We start from the raw sequence: 17,095 nt of genomic DNA, 5'->3' as shown, positions 1-17,095 counted from the left end.
TCAAATCTTCCAAGCCCTAGCAGAGCTCTTTTGCTTCTTCTCAATTTTTCATGTCTGATACACTCTTATTTTTGTAGAAAAATGTGGCGCATGGCACGAAAAAGCCTTACCCAAGTGCATTGGCACACATGCTATACAGTGGGTCATCTACAAGCCACGACCTATGGCATAGAAACTCACCCTTATTATTTTCTCTTTCTTTCATATTCGAGTGACCTAACATCACTTTGAACCTACATTTAGGGCTGAAATTACAACTAAACACACTCATTAGACCTCTCTGGCCACATACCTCACTGATAAACTTAATTACTTAAATCAAGCTTAGTTAATCAGGTTTAAATTAGAGCTTTATAACTTGTTTGAATTGAAACGATAAAGCTTTATAGCTATAGTCTTGAATTAGCCTAGTTTAAAGAGAGAAGAATGGGAGAAGTTTGAGAGTAATTAGGTATAGAAGGTGGAAATGGGCTTTACTAGTGAAAATGATAATGTTTAGACACTTAATTACTATAATTAGCATTATTAGTCAATAAGATAATTGACTCTGATTGCTAATTTTTTGTAGATTCTCATGTGTGACGTATTAAATAGTGAAAAGAAATTTAAGAAAGGGAGTATAACACGAAAATCCTTTCTTGTGAACAAAAAAGTTGAGTTGACCATATAGTTTGTTATGTTTATTAACTATTATAACTGTGTAAAAGTAAATGTATAATTATGAATTCATTGTTTTGTAAATTTTCTATACATGATTTTGCAATGTAAATAGTTTTAGCATGAAATCAATTTTTGAAATGAATGTTGGATGATTACTGGCTCTATAATATATATATATATATATATATATAATATGGTACAAAGTGTGAAAAGTGATGATTTTTATGTGAAAGCATGATCATAGGGGTGTGGGTATTCATCCAGGGTATATATGGATGTGTGTGTATGGAGATGTGATTGAACAAATCTATATGGTTGGTATGGCATCATAGGACATTCGGTGCATCAATTTATATCAAGCTAGACATCCAGTGCAACATTATATTAGGACTGTTTACAAAAAGACATTCGGATAATCTAGCAACTCCTTGATTCCCATTAGGGTGTGGTTAAGAGTCAACGATACCCTCTCTCACAAGTGTGTGGGATAAGAGAAACAATAGTTTAAAGGTGGGATAGAATACCTTTGGCTTAATGTTTCTACCACCTATAGTGTACTCGGGTCAATATGCGATTGATCCAATAGAGGCTATGGTTTTGAGTCAGGGAGTTTTAGAGGATTGGTGGATACATGATCATACTAGTGTCTAAAATGTATGAAAATGGTTTATGAGGAGAAAAGATATGTTGTAATGAATATATGATACTACTTGGTTTTGTTTACTTTATGTGGTTATTTGTGTTAATGATCATTTTATAAACTATATTGGTTACTAAGATTTTGCTCTCACCTGTGGTTATATAACATTTTATAGGTTTCGATATTAGTGGTGCTAAAGGGAAAGATTCAGACTGAGAATTGTGATTTCTCGATAAAGCCTTGTAAGAAATAGTGTAATGAATTTGTATGTTAGTAGTTGAAAATGTGTGTATAAGTTGCCATAGGAATTGTTATAATTGTACATAAGCATTTTGGTTGTAAATGTGAGCATAGTTTTAGTATTCTAGCCCATAGTGTGTATATACATGCATGAGATGAAAATGACAATGTGGGCTAGTAGAGGAATGTATATGCATGTAGAAATGTGCTATGTATGTTATGTGTAAATCTTGGCCAATTTTGTGGATTGAAATGGTAAAATGTGATTATGCCTAAGTTTATGTGAAATGGGCAATTGATAGGCTAATCATGTATATATGTGTGATATTGTCAATTAAATTTCTTAATCAAGTATAATTTGTCCATTTTGATGTGGTCAAAGCCTTAAAAGTGATCAATGACTTGTGATTTTAAATCATGATGCTCAAGTGGTAAATTTTGACTTACAACAGTCAAAATATACTTAGGTCCAATTTTTGAATGTAATATCAAATTGAAATGAAACTAATGTCATTGGTTAGAGTTCGAAGTATGCTTCATATGGGTACTTAAATCACCTTAATTAGACATTGGATGCAAAATGGCACACATTCGAAGTTTGCACTATAAACTACTATTCGACAGCATAATCTAGTGTGTGTGCCATGGCGCATATGTCAACATGCCATGGTGTATGGCATAGAGCATGAAGCCAATGCCTTTATGCCATATGCCATGACACATGTGGCACGAACTGCAGTACATGGCTCAAAATTTGTCTAAGTTTTATTGTTTTGAAGTAATTTCTTTTGAGATTTACATATATTTGATTGAATGCTTCTGCTATATACTATTTTATATAACTTAAACATATTTAAGATTTTATTTTAAAAATTTTTATGTTGGGATCCCAACCTTTTAAAGAAGTTAGTTTTTGTTTGGTTGATTGAGTGGAAGGTTGAATAATAATGTTAGTTAAGGCATTACACAATACACATATATATTAGTAAAACAAGTTATACAACATAATATAAACTTGCTTGGATAGCATCTAGGCTTACTTACGTATTCACCACTGTGATACACTCAGAGAGATGCGATCCTATACACAAGCAAGTTCTCAAACCATGATTTCACACACACACACACACACACACAAAAACACATTTATGCATCTTAGTAAGCAATTCAAACATTTATAACATAATTATATGTTCATTATACACAATGGTAGTCATACCACTACTAATTGAGGCTACTCTTTCCTTGCTTTCTTTCCCATCCTTCTTACACTCTCTTCACTTGTATACAAAGATAACAAAGTGAGACATATGTCCTAATAACTTGGAAAAACCCTAAATACCGATTAGTAAGTAGAATTATAAACAAGAGATAGAATAGCATTATTTCAATAAAATAGTATAAATATGCATATACACAAAATCATACTCAACTATTCACTATGCTCATGCACTTTTAATCCTCATTAGCGGAGCAAGCTCAACGCTCGAATAAAGACTTCCAGCCTTACACAAAATAGGTTCTACCAAACTACTGTCTCAAATTAGGTATCATCAGTATGGGTGGTCTCTTAAGTCCCTATTAGAAGAGCATAGTTAATGCTTGGACTATCAAGATTTTCTAACCTTACACAGAGTAAGACCACAACTCCCTACCTTAGTATAGGGTATACTCGTGGATATTTCTCTTAGGTCCTTCCTGACAGAGCGAGCTCTACGCTGAAAATCTTTAGGACTTCCTAGCCTTACATAGAGTAGGGCTGCGACCCCCTACCTTAGTCTAAGGTACACTCACGGATGCAAATACACATGCCTCTTTACATAAATTACAACATTATTCACACATGCATGCATATTTCTTTCACAATACTACTACTCTATCAGTTCATAAAACACAATACATACAATTATGTAAAATACTTGTAAATAATTTCACAAACCAACAGATACAAGGCTCACTCTAGTTACCTTTTTACCCTTATTACCAAGAGTTACCATTTTTGTTGAACTTCTCAAATCGATTCAACTTCCACGAGCAATCCTCGAATGCTCAATCTACACAATGAATATTCTTTGCTCAGTTTCCAACATTCAGCACAAGCATTAACTGAGCCAAATTCCTTAACACATGGAACAATCTAACTAACACCTTTAAAGTTCACATAACCCATACCTTATAGTCATTAGCCCTTGGGCCACTCTAATGATCAAAATACCCTTCTAACTTACTTGTTTATCAATTTTCTCCATTTTCAACCTATACTTTAGGTTAATTTAAGCCCACATCCTTCAAGCTCAACAATTAAACTTTAAACCAATCATAAAATCTTAGTTTCGTGCCCAAAAGCCCTTTTTAAACCTTTTCTTTAGATTTTAACTCCTTAAAACTCCCTAATTCAATTTCTCTACTGACTAAACTTAAAGAAATTAGAGTAGAAATGTAGCACATGGCAGTACAAAACTTACCTGACAAGTTGCTAGCCAAAGTAAACTCCTAAACCTCATATGCCTTAGCAAAGACAAGCTCTTCTCTCCCTCTCATGCATGATTTTCTTTCTTTTCTCTTCTATTTGCACGAGCTGGAGATGTCAATTTTAAGCAAAATATGTGTCATGCACCACGATGCATGCAACACATGCCGCGACACATGGCACAATAAGGCTAAATCTCACTAGTGCTCACATATTAAGTCCCGAATCGCTGTTCTACCATCTGATCTTGTAACCATGCTAGCCAAATAACACAAAACATCAACCCATCATCCAAAATCATAATCAATCTACTAATTATTAATTTACCCCTAATTAGCAACTAGTTTCTTAGATTGAAATTCAAGATGTTGCAATCTCTAAGTTTAATTTTACGACTTCTCCAAGTCTTCTCCTCAAGTCTCCAGGTTCTTTAAGTTTTCTCCTCAAGTCCTCTCCTCTACCCAAATTGTATTTGATCGTTAGACTTGCTATGACTTTTGAAACTTGTTTTCATCTATCCTAGATGAAAGAATTGTTGTCTCTATCTTGTTCAATTCAGTGCGTCTTCCAAGTCCTTTATTTTATGTTTTATTTTCTTTTTTTATTCTTAATTCCAACATATGCTGACTCATAGGTCAAATGGATATCATTTAACACCTCACCATAATATTTACCGGTGTTAATGACACCTAAGCAAATCTAACACTGTTAATGACTGGGAGGACTAACATTATGGATAGCAAAAACTATAAGGACTGATAACAATGAAAAAAAACTATGGGGACCAAAAACAAAACACCATGAAACTATAGGGACTAAACATTTTGTTTTCCCTAAAAGGAAAAAGAATTGAATTGGAAAAAATGTTTGAGAAATTGGCGAATGACATTAAATCTAAAATAATAAATTTATGATAGCTATGTTCTAAATTGACTCAGATAGTTATAAATTCAAAAGTTTTAACTACAAATAAGATATTTAAATTTTAAATATAACTCTCAATTTGTAGTTGTCATTTTTATAATTGTTTGAATCAATATTTACAATTAATTTTTTTAGAAAACTTTGTCAAGATAACCATAATAAATTTTTAGTTTTGAGACATTATTATCATTCTACCTTGAATAATTGTTCTAAAAGTGATATCTTAAAAGAAAAAAAAATTAAAAACTCAGTTGAAACAATTGCTCTCAAAATAAGTTCAAAAAATAGGCATGATTTTTTTAATAATTACTTATCATATTGTATTGATGAACTGATTTAATAATAAAATTAGAATAAATGTTTGAGACCCTCAAGAATAAATGTTTACTTTTGGTGAACTCATTCTTCCAACAAAGATTGAGATCCTTAATAATGGTCAAAAGCCTAGTGACAATGTTGGGAAAATAATAAATAAGATATTTAAAAAAAGTCCTTTGTCTAATTACTTTAGTCATTAATAATGAGACCTCCACATGTAGTAGTTCCATTGATGTAGACTAAGTCATTTATACCGAGTCTAACCTAACCATAATTGGGTGTAGTCCATCTAGTTAAAGTTCTATTATGATTCAAATGCAAATTGTTAAGTTTTGATTGAAGTTTAGATAATTGATAATGTTTTGAGTGCAAATGAAAGTGATAATTTCATTTTGACTTTTACTTTTGTTTTGTTTTGTTTTGTTTTGTTTTGTTTTTTTTTGGGAAATGAAGGCCACCACACTTTTCCTTTGTAACAAGCTCCAAGAAAGTTATTGAGGTTTCTTAGTTCCATTAGAAGAGTCCTAAAGAGAGTTACATGAGCTTTTTTCTAATTTAGAAAGGACATTGTTCAACAAGAATATCTCGCATGGTATAGCTAGGAAGGGTTGAAAGAACATGTTATTATCATAAAGAGATATTATGGTCTTTTTTTAAAATATTTAAGTGATAATAATACATATTTTACTTTCTAATCTTATTTATAAGTCATTTTCAACATGTTTCACCCGAATAAAAAAAATCTCTTAAACTTCAAAAACCCTGTCTTAAAACTTAATAATATAAGTCAACTGAATGATAGTACACAATAATTAAAAAAATCCTATTGTGTGTAACTCACATATAGTCTCATAATTGAAAGAAAATTCAATTCATAAATCCAATAAGTTTTAAAAAAAAAATACAAAAGACTGGGCTGTTTAAATAGACTTCTAAAAAACCTAAATGATTCAATCCTAGTTAATATAAGATTCCAAATGAAGAAACCATATCCTAATGGATATGCTATATCTTGATTTGAATTTAAAACAAGATAAACTAATTTCCTAAATTTTAAAAAATAGCATTAACTACATTAATTAGACTCATGAATATAAGTATCTTGGGTTAGGCTCAATATGTTAAGAGTATTTCTTATATCTTCTAAAACTTCATTTGCCTTTAAGACTCATTTATCATGTAGAATATTTCTAATTAATAAATTTACGACTTCTTTCATCTTTTTAGCTAGGGATTTAGTCATGGGCTCTCTAATGTCTTGTAATAGATTAAAGATACTAAATGTTATATTCTGATTTGTCCTTTGATTTCCACCATTTAATAAGTTTTTATATCTATCCCTAAAAAAAAAAAAAAATATTTTTAATAATTTTTCTAATATTTAATAAGGATAAAAATATAAAGATGAATACAGAAAATAGTAAAATACATTATAAATGGGACCAAGAATAATTTTTCTAATATTAAGAGATGTTTTATTTTTAATAATTTTTCTAACATTAATCACATGGACAGATGAGATTATACATTGAGAGATACTCCCTCCATTCAAAAATGTAAGTCATTTTTTGAGGAGTTAGATGTTTAAAAATATGTAATGTTTTTAATTTTTTGAGGTATAATCATTGTATTTTTTTCAAAAGTGCCTCTACTGATAGTAACTTTATATTTATTGTAGGGTGTTTAATAGGAATAAATATAAAAATAGGGTTAATTATAAAGTAAGTAATTACTTTATTGAGAGGTGAGATTTGATTAAAAATATTTTATATTTTTAAATAGAGGAAATATTTAAGAAGAGGTACGAAGGTATCAAAATATTTCAAGAGCCATGTCAAATGAAAGGCTAACGGGGTTATGTAAAAATCTAACGGTAAGGACTAATTTAAATTTAAGAAAGTATTGGGCATGGACTTAAGAAAACATAAAATATAGGGACTTATATGAAATTAATGTAAACTGGAGGACTTCAAATCATTTTCCTCTTAAATTAACTACACTCTGTAAACTAATCCCCAACAAAACCACAATCTCTTCTGGCAGTAGAAAAAGCAATCCATTTTCCTTCGTCGACGAAGCATTCCACACTTGGTCGAGCTCGCCGTCGGACGCCGTCCACCGTTGCCATCCCATTGTGGTTGTTCTCCGGCAAGTACTGAAGAAGGTTGGAACCCTAAGGCTTTGTCTTCTCCCACAATCCGATGAGATTGATTTGTTCAATCTGGCTTTGAATCTAGATTTGAATTTCTTCTCCGCGTCATCAGTTCCCTGCGTCGGTCGCTGTCGCACCATTTCTTGCTTTGTTTTATTTTTTTTCCATTTTAATTAGTGGGAAGATCATAAAATGCAAGTGTTATCATTGTCCTCCTTCAGTGGCTTGGACGAGTTGCTTGAATCAATTGGGTTACTAAGGCATGTTTGTTAAAGTATGAACAAAAATTAAAAGGGTATGGTATCAGTTTTATCAACTATGCATATTTCAAAGGCTTCAGTGTGGGGAGATGCCCCACTGGGTGTTATACAAGTCCACCTATGTTCATCCTCATTTATAAGAATAATATTTTCCTTGGCCTTTGGATTCTGGTTCTGAATGAATATGAAAAATTTTCAGAAGAAAAATGTTTTTGCCTCCACTTGTCTTAGGTCCAGGCTCGACACCGTCTCTCCCTCTCCCTTCAGCAGCACCGTGTTGAGCTTGAACTTCTCTCGTTTTGTTTCATCAATTAGGCGACGAGCTTCAGAATCTTTCGTTCTTCATAATGTAATGACATCTATGTATGATTTTATTTAATTTTTATTTTTAATTTTATTTTTATTTTTTTGCCAAGAAGATTGACAGAAGACACTGAGAAGCTAAATGGCAACTCAAGCAGCTACCACTTTTAGTGGCAACATGAAGGTGTTTTTCTCTTCCTTCTCCGTTTCTTTTTCATATCTTGAAAATGCACCATGGTTACTATTCCATTTCTCAATATATCATTTCTTAGAATTACACTGTTAATTCCAATGTTTGTAATGTACTTCAAAGGGTTCATGATAAATTGTTTCTATGGTAGATTTCTGATGTATTTCCCTTGTAACGTTCCTCTTCATAGCACAGTTTTGAAATTCATTGATTAGTATATTGCAGTTTTAGATTGTGGTATTCAATCTTTGTGAATAAATTCATTTCAAATTCCAATAACTATAGTTGACATGTTTGTTTAGGCACATGCTTGCTCTGTTTGGTTTTTCCTGTTGAAGTACCTGACGATATTCATTAGACAATGATCTGTCGGGAACTTGAAAACTTGATTAAAAAATTTCTTTGCTATTTGATTTTCCTTTATTTTCTTTTCTCCCACCCCTTTTGTATTATATTATCCCGGCATGGCTGAAATCTGTCTCCAGGACCATGAATCTCTTTTCTGAAAACTTTGGCTGTTAGAATCTCTAATGTCCAATATCAGTTAATTATATTCTTGGGACCACACACATATGTAGATCAATTCAACGAATATTTTATGATTTTACTATGGTGTTGAAGATCTTTGTAATTTTTTATGACCAGTATGTTTCTGGTGTTTTGTATTGTATAAAGTTTTGAAGTTGTCATTAATGAGTATGTGTCTTTATATTGTTTAATTAAATAGCCTTGCTTCAAGCATGGATTTTGTAAATGTTTACTTAGTTATAAAATGTATAAGATGCTGACATCAACTTCATATTGTATGGGATAAAAGGTTTTAAAATTTTAGCTTAGGAAAATGTGGCTATGTTAGTGGTTTAGGCTTCCTAGTTGTTAGAACTTTCATAGATTGTCTGTGGAAATTTCTGTGTATTTTCCTTCTGCCTAGAACTTAAATCAGTGTCTCATGCTGATTTCTTCCAGTTTTAGTTTCAAAATTATTTTGATTGCTCATGGCCTTTATAATATCTTCCAGAAAGCACTAGCTGGACTTAGACGTATTAATCTTGAAGGGCTGCGATGGAAGGTTTTTGATGCCAAAGGCCAGGTGAGTTTGAGATTTTCCCTTTTCTGCCACTTGAGCTACTATAGAAAGTGAGTTGGAGCTGGTTCATAACCATATCATGACACCAACAAAATAACTTCCGATTCCAACTTCAAATAAGATGCTTGTTGAGCAAGCCCTTGTACTTGATATGCGTGCTAAATTTCAATGTGCTACTGGTGGCTTGTTGATCCATGGATTTTCTAACATTTGCCTTTCAGAAGAGAATAAAATATGGGCTATTGGATGCAATTCTTGATTAGCAATTTGGCATGCACATTTAAGTGTGAGATATATGGAAGTACTGTCTGTTGAAGCTTTATCTAATAGGGTGAAACAAGTATGATTTACAGAGGGGTCATTTTGTAGACAGAAAGACTATTGATTTTTAGTTCAAATCTGCTGTGCAACTTAACTCGAGGTTATTACTCCCCAGAGCAGATGTAGGCTTGATTTATTATTAGTGGATCCTTTCAAGATAATTTCATGGGTGAATTAGTTCCAGCCAAATGCTAAATGACTTCATATTGAAGGTCAACAATATGGTGGCTTAAGCCATGTGTTTGGCAGATTTAGTTGCGATCAAGATTTGAACTGTTTAAATATTTAAAGACATGAGATCTCTTCACTACTAACTGTGTACCTTTTTTATAAGGTCCTTGGGAGGTTAGCATCTCAAATAGCTACTGTAGTTCAGGGAAAGGATAAGCCAACATATGCACCTAATCGTGATGATGGAGATATGTGTGTTGTGCTTAACGCAAAGGATGTTTGTGTGACTGGAAGAAAACTTACACACAAGTTCTATCGCTGGCATACTGGGTAAGTGCTGTTCCTTTTGTCCTTACAATGAAACTGATGAAGTTTTAAGAATTTTGGGTTGCTTGGAAATCAAATTGGCAGTTGTCTATTGGGTTCCTTTATCCCATGATGTTTAAGAATTGATAACACTTCTTATTCTGACATGAAGTAGTGGCATGCAGGTATGTGGGCCACCTCAAGGAAAGGAGTCTAAAGGACCAGTTAGCCAAAGACCCTACAGAAGTTATTCGCAAAGCTGTTCTACGCATGCTGCCTAGAAACAAACTGCGTGATGTAAGTGTTATGTAGACCAATCTCTCTGGTTATTTTGGACTATGAGTATGAGATTTAGCTAACAGAACATAGTTTGGAGCCAAATTGCAATTGACAAAAGAACAATGACGCAGAATGATGACTGAGAATTTTCTGTTGTATGTTGTATTCTCTGACTGGTCGCAACCCTAGTTTGTAAAATCCCAGACTTCAGAGGGGAACCATCATTTTTCACTATTTGTAGACACTAAATTAGTTGTTTGTAGCATCATGAGAAGGGAACTTATCATCAAACTATCATGTAAAATTAACCTAGTCGAAGCCACCTTTCTTGCATTAGCGAGCACACCTAGCATTCCGAACTAATGCTGCTTCAATTCATTTATTTATTTAAATGCAAGTACGCTGTTTTAGTAATTTTTATTTCCTTGGATTCTGAAAGAGTGAGAAATGGAGAGCAATATTTCAGTTTCATAAGGTCATATTTTTACAGCGATGTTAAACTACCACTGCTATTTGATTGGGTTCTAGACAGCCGATGTTGTCACTTGTCAATTATTTTATTTTTACATTCCCACTTTAACATTGTTTATTTCTGATTTTTGAAGTTGCATTTCATGTGTTTTTTCGCTCATGAATGTAGGATAGGGATCGAAAACTGAGGATCTTTGCTGGTAGCGAGCATCCTTTTGGTGACAGGCCCCTTGAACCTTATGTGATGCCTCCTAGGAATGTACGAGAAATGCGGCCAAGAGCAAGGCGTGCGATGATCCGTGCTCAAAAGAAGGCTGAGCAGCAACAACAGAGTACAGGTGAAACAAGGAAAGGCAAAAAGAGAGAAGCCTCAGGAGAAGTGAATGCTTGAATAAATGTTATCGTGGTTGAGGGAATTTTTTCTGACCTTTGGAAAGCTATCTGTTTCTCTTTTCTAGCAAATTATTTCATGTCATATGAAATTGGTTCCGAAGTCTTTACAGGCATGAAAGCTTAGTTAAGAAACAATGGAAGCATGCATGACAAGAAGCATGTAACGTAGTTAGAGGAATTTTGTGCAATGCCTGAAACACTACGAGTTAGTCCAATTTATTCCAATTAGTCACTCGAAAAGCTTAGATGGATTGTAGTTTGAGTTCTGTGTAATTTTCATTGATTCCTGTTTGGTTCTAAAAAATTTAGAACCTGCACCATTAATTTTTCCCCCCTTAAATTTTACTCTTTTCTTGCTCTCTTCCCTCGAGCTGTCCTTTCTTTGGTGAAAAAGGCAGAAGACATGACTGCCTTATCAAGGCTTGGCATAAATCTTATTAGTCTGCAAGATCTTTCTATTTTGGCCTGACTTTTCTGTTATTGACGTTCGCCATTTATCTGTTTTCATTCCAATACCAGTTTTGAAGGTTAAGGCATGTGTGGAGTTTGCAGCACGATTACAGAATCCAATCATGAGAATAATGGAATATGAGCGAACAAAATCTGACAGCAATGGAAATTCATTGCATTTTTCGTAGTGCATAAACAGAGAAGAAACTTTGTCGCTTTCCTTCAGTGAACTCTTCAATATGGATATGACAGAAATCTTGACCAGGTTTAAAATAAAATAATCGATCCATTAAAATATGGACTTGGCAGAACACTTGACAGAACCCTTATTAGAATAAAGTTGGTTTGATTTAAGAAAGTAAGATTCCTAAATGTTGAACAACTTTGATGTTACTTTTCAATGACCCGAAAATTTATATTACCCTACAAAGAAATTAGTTACAAATTCTTACACCCTACCACAATGTGAGTAAAACTCACTTACAAATACTTTCTTCAAACTAACAAACAAATATATATATATATATATATATATATATGGGCATAAATATATACACATTTTACACTGAATCCAGCACTCCTATTTTGCAGACAGATGAGTAATTGCAGATTTGGAAAAGGAAACAGATTCGTATAGAAAGAATAAAACTGCACTTAACCTAAACCTTTTTCTTTCTTCCATTTCAGCTAGAGTTGGTAAAGGAAGGTGAGATAGAAATTGCAGACTGATCAGCCGATTTTCTCAGTGTTCGTGTCATCTGAGGGCCATTTTATGGTCTCCATGAGCCTTTCCCTCATCAGCTCCAAGTTTTCATCTGAGATTTCTTGATATATCTCAGCATGATTACATTTCTGCAAAGCAACAATAGAAGAAAAATTACTTTGATCCTTTGCAAAGGATTAATAATCCTTGGAATGAAGATATTTGGATGCTACAATCGGGTATGAGGTGTGATTAGTGATCATAATCTGAATCTCTTGATGCGGTGGGGGGAAAAGAAAAGAAAAAAGTCAACTTAAATTAATATTTTGGTCGTTTTAGTTACATTTATTGCTTCCATTTAATCCATTAAATTGATCCTATAGTTTCTCAATTTTATATCATGGATGTCCTACACATTGTTTTGGATACTAGGTTAATCCACATTTAAGAGGCTTTATCAACACCTTTTTAGGGGGTGAATGATTTAGGATGCATGGGATACTAAGTAAAAAATAGAGGATCAATTAAGCAAAACACAATAAATCAGTTTTAAGGAATACTAAGTTAACCTAAAAACTAAAATGCTACTGAAATTCAATACCTTGACCCATTTACCATAAAGGTCAAGCCTTGTTACCATCACTCTCTCAGCAAGGTCTTGTTTCTCCTGTCAATTGGGCAAGAAAATAGAATGAAGTCATTTACAAATTCATCATGTAAACTGCATTGCCATAATCATACAACTCATATGCTAACTCAAAATTGGATAGAGAGGATTTGGCATTTGATTAGACTATTAGCTTAACCGCAAAACAGAAATTGGCAGAATGAAGAGGAAAAGAGTGAGAAGGTATGTTTAAGTGCATTCACGGTTAAATGTTGCAAATAGGCTTGGAGCTTGTTGGAAACCATTTTTGTATTCAAAATCATAGTTTTTTCCATGATGATTAAAACATTTCCGTGATAGTAATAACAGTAGTACTGACAACCAGAGTAGTTTTGCCAGTTCAAGAACAAGAGAAATCAAAAGAGCAACATTAAGAACAACAACGATTGTGGAATGATTACTTGATTGTCATAACTAACAACAACAATACCAGTAACAATGACAACAACATTAACAAAGTCAGAAGCAGTTTTTGCAACAGGCGTGGGATTTGAAGAAACTGCCTCTGCATAGCGTCTTCATCATCAGCATGATGAGCATTCACCCATTTGGGTGATCTGCACCATTCATTCCAAGATGGAATGATCTGAACCGTTCATTTTAAATTAATCTTTACATATTTTTAATATTATATTATTAAAATAAAAAATTATAAAAAATTTAATATTAAATTTATATTGCTCAGAGTACATCTAGATAATTAATTTATAAAAATTATAATAGTTCTTTAATATTAAATTGAAGGAAAAATTACTCTTTTAGTCTCTCAACTTTTGACTTGCCTGTGACTCAGTCTCTCAACTTTTGTTAGTTCTCTTTTTTCATGTTAGCTTAAATCCCACAGAGCAAGAGAAGGGTATTTTAAAGTAAGATATGAACATTTCTTTTAACTCTCTTATTTGATAAGGATAATTTAAAAAAAAAATTGAAAAATAAGGATTGAATTATAAGTAAATCAAAAGTTGAGAGACTAAATTGTAACAAATCATAGTTGAGGGACTGAATTGCAGTGAGTTATAGTTGAGGGACTAAAAGATTAATTTTCTCTAAATTGAATCACATAGATTATACCTACACCATCCAAAGTATATATAGATAGTCAATTTATAAAATTATAACAAATTTTTAATATTAAATTAGAGTCCATATTAAATTTGTACTGGTCAAATTGATGATGATAGATTTATTAAAACATTTTATTTTGATAAATAAAAAATAAAAGTGAAAATGAAAAGTTTTAAGTCTAAGTCCAAATCTCATCAACGATGAGGAGTACCACAATATTCATCCCTTGTTGAGCACTAAAGGCAGTCCAAATTCAATATTAAATTCTTTATAATTTTTATAAATTAACCATCTAGATGTACTCTGAATAATATATATTTAATATTAAAATTTGCATAATTTTAAAAAATTTTATTTTAATAATAAAATATTAAAAAAATTTTAAAATTATTTTAAAATGAATGGCACAGATCATTTTAAGATAGAATGAATGGTGTAAATTCACCCAAAAGTAATGAGCACTACGTGCTCATCATATTGATGAGCAAACCAGAGGAACGTGCATAGATAACATTGAAGCAACTGCACTCAATACTCAAGGATCTAAGTATAAGAACATAGACAACATTGCCTCATAAGTGTGCATGGAAAACAGAGGAATAGAGTAAAAGGATTTCTCAACAGCGCCTGCAGTAGTTTCAATCGTTAGATTTATGTAGCTCATCCTATAAAGATTTCTTCTTACAATTACTAAAATCTTTCTTACATGCATGATTAGTCTCAGAATATGTTTAAACATTTAGTACTCTTTTCTTTTCTTTTTGAATAAGGTATTCATAATAAAACAACCAAAGAATTAACAATAAATATCTTCTGAAAATTCCAGCACACCAAACGGACCATAACAGTACCTTGCCAAGGGATCTGATAAAACGTTTCCCATCTCCAGGCTTGTTTGTTGCAACAAATCTACCAAATGAAAAGTGGAAGTAACATTTAGAAAGAATAAATACCTTGGGATGAAATTGTGAAACTCTTGGCAGGTACAGATTAATGATGCAGAAATTGCCAAAACTGTCCTATTATGATTAAAAGTTGTGCTAAAATTGTCTCAAATAATTCAGAAATGTATATCTGCGGGACTCAATGGCGAATATCATGTTCAAGACAAAATAATTACAAGATCAAAGATGATTTAAATTTGACAGAAACGACCTTGCTACAACAAAGATATCACTTACTCATAGAACCACCTATATTGGGTGGGGTTCATCTCATACAACTGCTGAAGAACAGTCCTTGCAGCCTTGTAAGTGAAATAGTTGAGTAATTGCTGTATCCAAAGGCATGCTTCCAGTTAAATTCATACCAAAAAAGTTCAATATACTCACACCAAAGTATGAAGATTAGTGAATGATAGTGGAATGTAATTCTAAGTACATATTTCCAAGTAATATAAAGACTCGATCTGTTAAAATGATCTTGCTCTTATATGGGATGGCAAACAGAGCTTGTACATTTTTCAAGAGTTTCTAATCCCAAAGTTTTTCTGCCACCACTTTTCAAACTACGAAGGGAAGCACTGAGTTTCACAGCACATGATGCCAATGTTACTGAGGATACTTAAGGAAACAGTTCTGAACCGAGAAAATCTAACAGTAATAATTTGAGAAATATGATTATGAACATACAAATTATGGTAGCTTGATGCAAAGATTAAGTTCAAGGATAAGACCGTTGATATAAAAGAGATAACATGTCATGCTCTGTGCAAAGTCTTACTCTAGTTTTTACGTCAAATAGAATTGAATTGACCAAAGAGCACATAACTGTAAAGATCCCATAAAACTCGTGCTTGAAAATTTTGGGTGAAAAATAATATCAAAAACTACTTATATATTTTCTCACAAATTTCCATAATGAAAGTTTAATTAAAAAAAGTATTCACTCTCCAATTCCCCTCTAGCCCCCACACAAAGCATACTTGCAGCAAAATGGAAGTGCAACATGAAAATGATCGAGCTACCAAATGATGTGTGTTTGAACTTCAAAGGAAAAAAAATGAAACATCCAAAGCTTTAGAATGCCACAGGAAAAATGACCAGAATAATATCTTTCAAACATTGGATATAGTTAAAAGTTCCATTGGCAATTATCAACTAAAATTGATTATGTTACCATTTTAACATCACCAAAAGTATCCTCATACTGCCCGCCAAGCTCGTTGACAATCTTAGGTCTTCTATTACTGCGCTGCTTCCTGGGATTTCTATTAACACACAGCCGCCACTCACGGCCAGCGTCAATGAAGGAACTACTCAATAGCATCGCTCCTCGCCTTACCGAGTGCTTCTTCCACAAAATAGAGTCTCCTCCACTTTTGAGATTCATACTAGTCGTAGGCAACGCATCAACGCACAAACATGGACTAGCGTGCGAGTCCAATGCTGATGAACCCATAATAGATAAAGCACCCACCATTCTCTTCACAAACCAAGCTCACCCAGACGAAAATCCGAACCCTGGAACACTCAAATGGAAAAACTATGAGATACCCACTAAACAAACCTAAGAAATAAGGGTGGGTATCCAAGAAAATTGGGGAATAAGGCAGGCGTAGTCAAAGACGCATCAAATCAAAGTGTCGGAGCAACGGTTGGAGAAGAAAATGCGTGTTTGGGTGCAAGGAAAATTCAATGGGAAAATCGTGGGATTTTTAGAATGTGTGTGAATGTTAGCCAGAAAAAATTTAAGGCCCAAAATTGACCATCAAATCAAAGAGAGGAAGATGATTCCATATTGGCTTTTCTTCTTCTGTTGCCATATTGGTTCAATAGTACAGCCAGCTCACTTGGACGGTTTCTACACTTTCGTGAATGTTCGGCCACGTGGTTGATTCCTGTCGCTATCGTTTCGTAATGCGACCGAAAGTCACGGAACTTTAATTACCAAGTTTACAACAACTGTATCTGCATGTCCTCGCTCGCCCGAGTAGCGAGAGGAAGCACCGTGCGTGAGCGAAAAGGAGGAAAAGAATCTACGTGAATGATTCCACGATTAAAAAACGAAATATCTGGATCATCCA

General features: G+C 33.2%; 2 protein-coding genes across 2 annotated transcripts; one reads left to right on the top strand and one right to left on the bottom strand.

Moving 5' to 3' along the window:
* The first annotated feature begins 7,257 nt into the window (after positions 1–7,257).
* LOC129302476 (uncharacterized) lies at positions 7,258–11,458 on the top strand. The gene is made up of 6 exons (XM_054941398.1): positions 7,258–7,416; positions 8,084–8,151; positions 9,176–9,247; positions 9,900–10,066; positions 10,228–10,339; positions 10,962–11,458. The coding sequence occupies exons 2-6, from the start codon at positions 8,110–8,112 to the stop codon at positions 11,181–11,183; spliced, it is 615 nt and encodes a 204-aa protein (XP_054797373.1). The 5' UTR covers positions 7,258–7,416; positions 8,084–8,109; the 3' UTR covers positions 11,184–11,458.
* Positions 11,459–12,139: 681 nt separating this feature from the next.
* On the bottom strand, positions 12,140–16,750 carry LOC129302475 (chaperonin-like RbcX protein 2, chloroplastic). The gene is made up of 5 exons (XM_054941397.1): positions 16,189–16,750; positions 15,252–15,343; positions 14,922–14,979; positions 12,940–13,005; positions 12,140–12,487 (listed from the first exon to the last, which is right to left on the bottom strand). The coding sequence occupies exons 1-5, from the start codon at positions 16,489–16,491 to the stop codon at positions 12,365–12,367; spliced, it is 642 nt and encodes a 213-aa protein (XP_054797372.1). The 5' UTR covers positions 16,492–16,750; the 3' UTR covers positions 12,140–12,364.
* Positions 16,751–17,095: the final 345 nt, after the last annotated feature.

The sequence above is a fragment of the Prosopis cineraria genome, unplaced genomic scaffold (assembly GCF_029017545.1).
Source record: "Prosopis cineraria cultivar Desert tree isolate PC_DT_omini unplaced genomic scaffold, ASM2901754v1 PC2, whole genome shotgun sequence".
NCBI lineage: Eukaryota > Viridiplantae > Streptophyta > Magnoliopsida > Fabales > Fabaceae > Prosopis > Prosopis cineraria.
The sequence above is the reverse complement of the archived record's forward strand: the minus strand, read 5'-3'. Positions and strand labels throughout refer to the sequence as shown.